This window comes from Piliocolobus tephrosceles, chromosome 13 (assembly GCF_002776525.5).
Source record: "Piliocolobus tephrosceles isolate RC106 chromosome 13, ASM277652v3, whole genome shotgun sequence".
Lineage (NCBI taxonomy): Eukaryota > Metazoa > Chordata > Mammalia > Primates > Cercopithecidae > Piliocolobus > Piliocolobus tephrosceles.
Window position 1 is genome coordinate 11,098,319 of NC_045446.1, and position 8,734 is coordinate 11,107,052.

General features: G+C 50.2%; 1 protein-coding gene across 1 annotated transcript; it reads left to right on the top strand.

Moving 5' to 3' along the window:
- Window positions 1-5,141: 5,141 nt before the first annotated feature.
- Window positions 5,142-7,447, top strand: ZBTB3 (zinc finger and BTB domain containing 3). Its single transcript, XM_023186470.3, has 2 exons — window positions 5,142-5,366; window positions 5,613-7,447. Exons 1-2 carry the CDS (start codon window positions 5,268-5,270, stop codon window positions 7,230-7,232), a joined length of 1,719 nt encoding a protein of 572 aa, XP_023042238.1. The 5' UTR covers window positions 5,142-5,267; the 3' UTR covers window positions 7,233-7,447.
- Window positions 7,448-8,734: the final 1,287 nt, after the last annotated feature.

Below are 8,734 nucleotides of genomic sequence, written 5' to 3' on the forward strand. Positions count from 1 at the left end.
TACCCTATTGTTCTGCCACATCCGCCTCTCCGAGATGGTAGAAATAATGATCCATAAATACTGAAGGGACTCAGAGACCAGTGTCGGCGCGGGTCCTCCGTATGCTGAGTGCCGCTGGACCCACTTTTCTTTCTCTATACTTTGTCTCTCTTATTTCTTTTCTCAAGTCTCTGGTTCCACCTGACACCCACAGGTGTGGAGGGGCTGGCCACCCCTTCGCCTATATAAATGAAATATTAACTTTCTTACTTCACAACACTGACTCCATTCCTCTGGAGTTGGACCTTGTAAATGAGACCGAAAGAGATTAAAAGAGATTAAGTGGAGGTATTTGGGTATGAATAGCGGACCTGCTCCAAAGCTTGTGTTCCTTTTTTTTTTCTTTTTTCTTTTTCTTTTCTTTTTTTTTTTTTTTTTTTTTTTGAGTCAGAGTCTCACTCTGTCCCCCAGGCTGGAGTGCAGTGGCGTGATCTCGGCTTGCTGCAACCTCTGCCTCCCAGGTTCAAGTGATTCTCCTGCCTCAGCCTCCCAAGTAGCTGGGATTACAGGTACCCACCACCATGGCCAGCTAATTTTTTGTGTGTGTGTATTTTCAGTAGAGACGAGGTTTCACCATGTTGGCCAGGCTGGTCTCGAACTTCTGATCTTAGGTAATCCACCCACCTCAGCCTCCCAAAATGCTGGGATTACAGGCCTGAGCCACTGCGCCCAGCACCCCCTCTTTTTTTTTTTTTTTCTCGAGAAAAGGTCTCATTCTGTCACCCAGGCTGCCAGGCTGGAGTGCTCATTGCATTCCCCAGCTACAGGTGTGGGTCATCATGCACGGGTAATTTTTTTAGTTTTTGCAGAGATATGGGTCTTGCTCTGTTGACCAGGCTGGTCTTGAACTTCTGGCCTCAAGTGATCCTCTTGCTTTGGTTTCCCAAAGTCTTGGGATTCCAGGTGTGAGCCCTTGCACCTGGGAAAGTTGCATTCTTCACTACTGTACACTCTACTGCCTGAGACTGAAACTTTGGATAAAAAAGACACCAAAGCAATGAAAAGGACTGTTGTGTCTGCTCCTCAAAGTGGGCACATGTAGAGCCTGAAAGCTCAGAACAGCAATTCTGAAATTGTGGTCCTGGAAGGAACCTTTCAGGGGACTGGTGAAGTACTCTTCTAGTTACATATCTGTGTGAGACCAAATTTTCTTCATGTATTTCAATCAATACAATATATCCTAATAGCTAACAGAAGCAGATGTGAGAGTCGAGCTGTCTCCTATTGAAACAGTGTGATATTGTGAAATATACATTTCTTTGACCCCATTTTCTGGCATACAATTCCTAAATCTCTAAAGCGATTTTTTTGGTATGCTAATGATTAACTGATGGCTGGCAGGCCCTAGGTAGCTTCCGGGTGGGGGTTGGTCACCAGAAACAGCTGGGCATGATTGGAAGGTTGGGGCTTTCAGCCCACCCCCAACTTCTGGAGAGTGGAGCGGGTGCTGAACTGTTTAGTTGATCACCAGTGGCTAATGGTTTCAGCAGTCATGCTTACATAATAAAGCATCCACAAAAATCCAAAAGGACTGGGTTCAGAGCTTCCACGTAGCTGAACACCTGGAGGTTTGGAAGGTGGCACACCGGAAGAGGGCTCGGAAGCTCCACATTCTTTCCCCCATACCTCACCCTAGCCATCTCTTCATCTGCATCCTTTGAAATAGCCTCTATAATAAGCCAGTAAACGTAAGTAAGTGTTTCCCTGATTTCTGTGAGCCACCCTAGTAAGTTAACCAAGCCCAAGTAGAGTTGTGGGGGCCTAGATTTACAGTTGGTCAATCAGAGGCACAGGTAAAACAGCCTGGGGCTTTTGACTGGCATCAGAAGTCAGGGGCCATGTCTGGTAAACAGTAATTTGATTTTAAAAAAACAAACAGGAAGGGAGGGAGGGAGGCAGGGAGAGAGAGAAAGAAGAAAAGAAAAAGGGGAAAAGAGAGAAAGAGACAAAGAAAGGAAAATAAAAGGAAAGGAAGGAAAAGAAAAGAAATAAAAGAAACGAAAAGAAACTAGTACTGGGGAGCGGGTGGGGAGGGCGGTCATGGGAGCTGCGCCCTAAACCTTTGAGATCTGAGGTTATCTCCAGGTCGACAGTGTTGGCATTAAACACCCAACTGGAATTGATTGCTTGCTTGTGGACGGGGGAAAAAACCAACACATTTGGTCACACAGAAGCCTTCTTTGTTGATTGTCGTGGTGGTGTGAGAGGAGAGAAAAACAGTGTCTCCCCCTAACCCCCCTGTAAAACAATGCCATTATTCTTGTGTCATTTATTGATTTTGGTAAATAGTTATTTTCCATCTCTATTTAAAATATATATGCTGGGCACGGTGGCTGACGCTTGTAATCCCAACACTTTGGGATGCCGAGATGGGCGGATCACCTGAGGTTGGGAGTTCCAGACCAGCCTTATCAACATGGAGAAACCTTGTCTCTACTACAAATACAAAATTAGCCGGGTGCGGTGGCGCACGCCTGTAATCCCAGCACTTTGGGAGGCAGAGGCGGGCAGATCATGAGGTGAGGAGATCAAGACCATCCTGGCTAACACGGTGAAACCCCGTCTCTACTTAAAATACAAAAAAAGATTAGCCAGGCGTGCTGGCCGGCGCCCGTAGTCCCAGCTACTTGGGAGGCTGACACAGGAGAAGCGTGAACCCAGAAGGCGGAGCTTACATTGAGCCAAGATCACCCACTCCAGCCTAGGCAACGGAGCGAGACACTGTCTCAAAACAAAACAAACAAACAAAAAATATACATATATATGAGACCAGGCGACGTGGCTCATGCCTGTAATCACAACACTTTGAGAGGCTGAGGTGGGTGGATCACCTGAGGGATCAAAATTGCAGTGAGACAAGATCACCCCACTGCACTCCAGCCAGGGCGACAGAGCAAGATACAAAAAAAGAAAAATAAATGAAAATTAAATAAAAAATTAAAAAGGTTAGACTTGGTGGCTGACACCTGTAATCTCAGCTTTTTGGGAGGCCAAACTGGGAGGATCACTTGAGCCCAGGAGTTTGAGACCAGCCTGGGCAACATAGAGAGTCCCCTATCTCTATTTACAACACACACATATATATATATATATATATATATATTTTTTTTTTTTTGAGACGGATTCTCCTGCCTCAGCCTCCCAAGTAGCTGGGATTATAGGCGCCCACCGCCACACCCAGCTAATTTTTGTATTTTTATTATTATTATTATTTATTTATTCTTTTTTTTTGAGATGGAATTTCGCTCGTTGCCCAGGCTGGAAGTGCAGCGGCGCGATCTTGGCTCACTACAACCTCCGGCCCCTGAGTTCAAGCGATTCTCCTGCCTCAGCCTCCCAAGTAGCTGAGATGACAGACATGCGCCACTACACCCTGCTAATTTTTGTACTTTTTATTTATTTATTTATTTATTTTTTTGAGACGGAGTCTTGCTGTGTCTCCTGGGCTGGAGTGCAGTGGCCAGATCTCAGCTCACTGCAAGCTCCGCCTCCCAGGTTTATGCCATTCTCCTGCCTCAGCCTCCGGAGTAGCTGGGACTACAGGCGCCCGCCACCTCGCCCGGCTAATTTTTTGTATTTTTAGTAGAGATGGGGTTTCACCGTGTTAGCCAGGATGGTCTCGATCTCCTGACCTCATGATCCGCCCGTCTCGGCCTCCCAAAGTGCTGGGATTACAGGCTTGAGCCACCGCGCCCGGCCCTAATTTTTGTACTTTTAATACAGACGGGGTTTCTCCATGTTGGTCAGGCTGGTCTCGAACTCCTGACCTCAGGTGATCTGCCCGCCTTGGACTCCTAAAGTTCTGGGATTACTGGCGTGAGCCACTGTACCCACCCCATTTATTAGTTTTAGTTCCTATACAGTAAATATTGTATGGCTTGTAAGAATGAACACAGTGTCTTGAAGAGTCATGATCTCAAGCTAAGGCCAACATACCCTGCATGTATCTAGCACAAGTTTGTTGTGGTTAGATGAACTCTCCCTAATTCTGGTTAGGTCTGAGTGGAGGGCCTGACTGCAGAATAAGATAGAGATGCTTAGAGTGGTGGGTGAAGAATTGAGGATTAAAGCACCGAGTTTACTCCTCTAGTAACACTGCCTGGGTCAGACAGGGCAGTTATCACTGACTCCCAACTTACAGCCTTTTCCTCTAGGTGTGTAGGGACTCTCAAATATTCCTTCAGAAGTGGACACGGTTTTTGCTGCTTCTCTCCTGTACTGAGACATTTTATGGCCCTGACCCCATTCTCACCCCTTCCTACCAGCACCTGCCCAGCACGTTCTGGAAACAAAGAACACTCTATCCTCTCAACTATAAATTGACCGTAAGAGTCCAGGCTAGGGACACCATGACATCATCCCTGTAGCTGCTAGTTCTTTCACACCATCACTGAGCCGGGAGTCCCGGAACCTTAGCTTGGAGGAGTGGAGCAGTAGGGCATCTTGGATTTTTTTTTTTTTTTTTCAGATGGAGTTTTGCTCTGTCTCCCAGGCTGGAGTGCAGTGGCGCTATCTTGGCTCACTGCAATCTCTGCCTCCTGGGTTCAAGAGATTGTCCTGCCTCAGCCTCCCAAGTAGCTGGGATTTCAGGCATGCGCCACCATGCCCAGCTGATTCTTGTATTTTTAGTAGAGATAGGGTTTCACTATGTTGGCCAGGCTGCTCTTGAACTCCTGACCTCAAGTGATCTGCCCCTCTCGGCCTCCCAGAGTCCTGGGATTACAGGCGTGAAGCACTGCGCCTGGCCTAGTTGGTTCTCTTATTCTCTGTCACCCTGTAGCGGGAGTGCCATGCTGTCAGCTCAGGTCCGACACTGCAGGGTTCCCAACCTCTGGCCTTGCCAGGAGAGCGCCGCATTCAGCTACTAGGTGCCGGGCACCTCCTGCTCCCGGGATTAGGTAGAAGAAGCTCAGCCAATCCTGAGAGCTCGGAAGCAAGGAAGGCGGGACAAGGAGGAAAAGTTGAGGACAGGAGCGCCACCCAATCCGACGCCTGACTGTAAAAGCGATGGCGGCGAGCACCCAATTGCAGATGGCCGTTAAAGGGAGGCTGGTTAGTGGAAAACGGACCAATCTGTGATAGGGGAGGGCAATTTTTAAGCCAATTAAAACTGAGAAGGTGGGAAGGGGCGGAGCTCGCTCTGTGGCTGCTCGGTGGTGGGTGAGGGATCAGCTTTCTCTGCTAGTTCCCACCCTGGGAGTCCTTAACCCCTGGAATGCGTGAGGGAGATGCTTAGGGAGTTTCCGAAGTGGGGCGTCGAGGCATCGCCTGGCAAGGCCTGGGAGCGAAAAAGATCCCTACTTCGTGGAGCCGTTGGAAGCTACCGGGTGGGCATCAAGGAAGCGGAGGGTGGCTAAGGGGCGGGACTTCCGGGGGCAGGGCTTATCGCGAGGGTGGGGCCTGTTCTAAGGTTAGGCCGAGGTGGGCGGAGCTTATGGGAGAGCTTTGGGTGTGACCTAGGAGAAAGAAGGGCAGTAACTTAAGCGATTGTTTTGGGGTGGGAAGTGATAGTTAAGGGCTGATAAGGTTGCTGGGGAGGTTACTTGTCTTAACCCACTGTCCTTTTTTCTCAGGGAGCCACTGGTGGGGACCTTTTTTGGGCCCCCTTTCCTTCGTGGGGTACTATGGAGTTCCCAGAACACAGTCAGCAGCTGCTGCAGAGCCTCCGGGAGCAGCGGTCCCAGGGTTTCCTTTGTGACTGCACCGTGATGGTGGGTAGTACCCAGTTCTTGGCCCATCGGGCTGTGCTGGCGTCCTGCAGCCCATTCTTCCAGCTTTTCTACAAGGAGCGGGAATTGGATAAGAGGGATCTGGTGTGTATTCATAATGAAATTGTCACAGCCCCAGCCTTTGGGCTGCTTCTGGACTTTATGTATGCTGGCCAGCTGGCCCTGAGAGGGGATACCCCTGTGGAGGATGTGCTGGCAGCTGCCAGCTACTTGCACATGAATGACATCGTCAAGGTGTGTAAGCGGCGACTTCAAGCCCGGGCCCTGGCAGAGGCAGACAGTACCAAGAAGGAGGAAGAAACCAACTCACAGCCTCCTAGTTTGGAGTTTTTGTCCAGTACTTCCCGTGGCCCCCAGCCTTCGTTGTCATCTGCTGAGACATCAGGCCATTGGGGCAAAGGGGAATGGAAAGGCTCTGCTGCTCCCTCACCTACTGTCCGTCCTCCAGATGAGCCACCAATGTCCAATGGGGCTGACACTACACAGCCTGGCATGGAGGTTGACGCACCACATCTGCGGGCACCTCCTCCACCGGTGGCTGATGTCTCTCTTGCCAGCCCTAGTAGCTCCACTGAGACCATTCCTGCAAACTACTTCTCTTCCGGCATCCCAGCAGTTTCATTGGAGCCACTGCCATCTCTTGATGTGGGTCCTGAGAGTCTGAGGGTGGTGGAACCAAGGGATCCTGGAGGACCACTGCAAGGCTTCTATACCCCAGCCTCAGCCCCCAGCTCAGCCCCTGTCCCTGTCTCAGCCCCAATTCCATCCCAGGCTCCAGCCCCAGCTGAAGCTGAACTGGTCCAGGTGAAAGTTGAAGCTATTGTGATCTCTGATGAAGAGACCGATGTGTCAGATGAACAGCCTCAGGATCCTGAGAGAGCGTTCCCACCTGGAGGAGCAGTGTATGGGGGACAGCCCTCCCAGCCAGAGGCTTTTGAAGACCCAGGGGCAGCAGGACTGGAGGAGGTGGGGCCAAGTGACCACTTCCTGCCTTCAGACCCTCATCTACCCTACCATCTGCTGCCAGGTGCAGGGCAGTATCATCGAGGACTGGTGACCTCACCCCTGCCTGCATCCGCATCCGTGCATGAGCCACTTTACCTGCCTTCTGAGTACGAAGCAGCTCCAGGAAGCTTTGGGGTTTTTACTGAGGATGTTCCCACCTGCAAGACATGTGGGAAGACCTTCTCATGCTCTTACACGCTGCGGCGACATGCCACGGTGCACACACGTGAGCGACCCTACGAGTGCCGCTACTGCCTGCGGAGCTACACACAGTCAGGGGACCTCTACCGCCACATCCGCAAGGCTCACAACGAGGACCTGGCCAAACGCAGCAAACCGGATCCAGAAGTGGGACCCCTTCTAGGGGTGCAACCTCTCCCTGGCTCCCCAACAGCAGACAGACAGAGCAGCAGTGGTGGAGGGCCACCCAAAGATTTTGTACTTGGCCCCAAAAACTAACATCTAAGGAGCATGAGCTGACGCTAGGCTGCTCTTACCATCCTTAGATGACAGCTCAGAAGGTTGGTGGCATCTCCTCACCCCCGCTGGGTGACAAGAATAAAGGTTCTGCCCAGCTGAAAGTTCCTACCCTTTTCTGTTTTTTTTTTTATTTTTTTGAGACGGAGTCTCACTCTGTCGCCCAGGTTGGAGTGCAGTGGCGTGATCTCGGCTCACTGCAAGTTCAGCCTTCCGGGTTCACGCCGTTCTCCTGCCTCAGCCTCCCAAGTAGCTGGGACTAAGGGTGCCCATCACCATGCCCGGCTAATTTTTTTGATTTTTAGTAGAGACGGGGGTTTCACCGTGTGTTAGCCAGGATGGTCTTGATCTCCTGACCTCGTGATCCGCCCACCTCGGCCTCCAAAAGTGCTGGGATTATAGGCTTGAGCCACCGCATTTTTTTTTTTTTTTTTTTGAGAGAGTCTTGCTCTGTCCCTCAGGCTGGAGTGCAGTGGCAATTTCAGCTCACTGCAACCTCTGCCTCCCAGGTTCAAGCGATTCTCCTAACTCAGCCTCTTGAGTACCTGGGATTACAGGAACTTACCACCATGCCCAGGTAATTCTTGTGTTTTTAGTAGAGACGGGGTTTCACCATGTTGGCCAGGCTGGTCTCGAACTCCTGACCCCAGGTGATCCGCTCACCTCGACCTTCCGAAGTGCCAGGATTACAGGCATGAGTCACTGCGCCCAGCCTCCTACCCTTTTCTTTGCCCAGCCAGATAAGCAGGACTCTGTGGGGCAGAGCATATGACACTGGGAATTTTCCTGAGGTGTCATCGCTTCTCACTGTATGTTCTGGAACATAAAGCTAGGAATGAAAGTATTTCTTTGAACTGGTGTTGGCTGATTTCTTCTAAAAACCTGCATGCTTTCATACCTCTCCTTCAGTTCTTTTTGGAATGTCACATCTGTACTTGGGATAGGGGTAGAGGTCAGATTGCTCATGAGGAAAAAAGTGGGACAAGCAGAGGGTGATGTAGCCTTTACTTAGGAAAAGTATACAAATTAAGGAAGCTTATAAAATTATGATTTATTATTGCAGTTGAGCTTCTGTCTTCTGGGCTGTATCAGACATTTCTTATAAATACTCATTTAATCCTCAACGTTAGGACGTATGAGGTCCACCTCCTGTTTTGTTTGTTGTTGTTCATAAACAAACTTGAGACTTAGAAATCAAAGTTAGCCGGGCGCGGTGGCTCAAGCCTGTAATCCCAGCACTTTGGGAGGCCGAGACGGGCGGATCACAAGGTCAGGAGATCGAGACCATCCTGGCTAACATGGTGAAACTCCGTCTCTACTAAAAAATACAAAAAACTAGCCGGGCGAGGTGGCGCGCGCCTGTAGTCCCAGCTACTTGGGAGGCTGAGGTGAGAGAATGGCGTGAACCCGGAAGGCAGTGGAGCTTGCAGTGAGCTGAGATCCGGCCCCTGCACTCCAGCCCAGGCAACACAGCAAGACTCCGT

Excerpts from the sequence above, each read along its gene's own strand:
- ZBTB3 (XM_023186470.3), top strand. The coding sequence starts at position 5,268 with ATGCTTAGGGAGTTTCCGAAGTGGGGCGTCGAGGCATCGCCTGGCAAG. Across the intron at positions 5,367-5,612 it reads GAGCCGTTGGAAGCTACCGG|GGAGCCACTGGTGGGGACCT; the intron begins GTGGGCATCAAG and ends CTTTTTTCTCAG.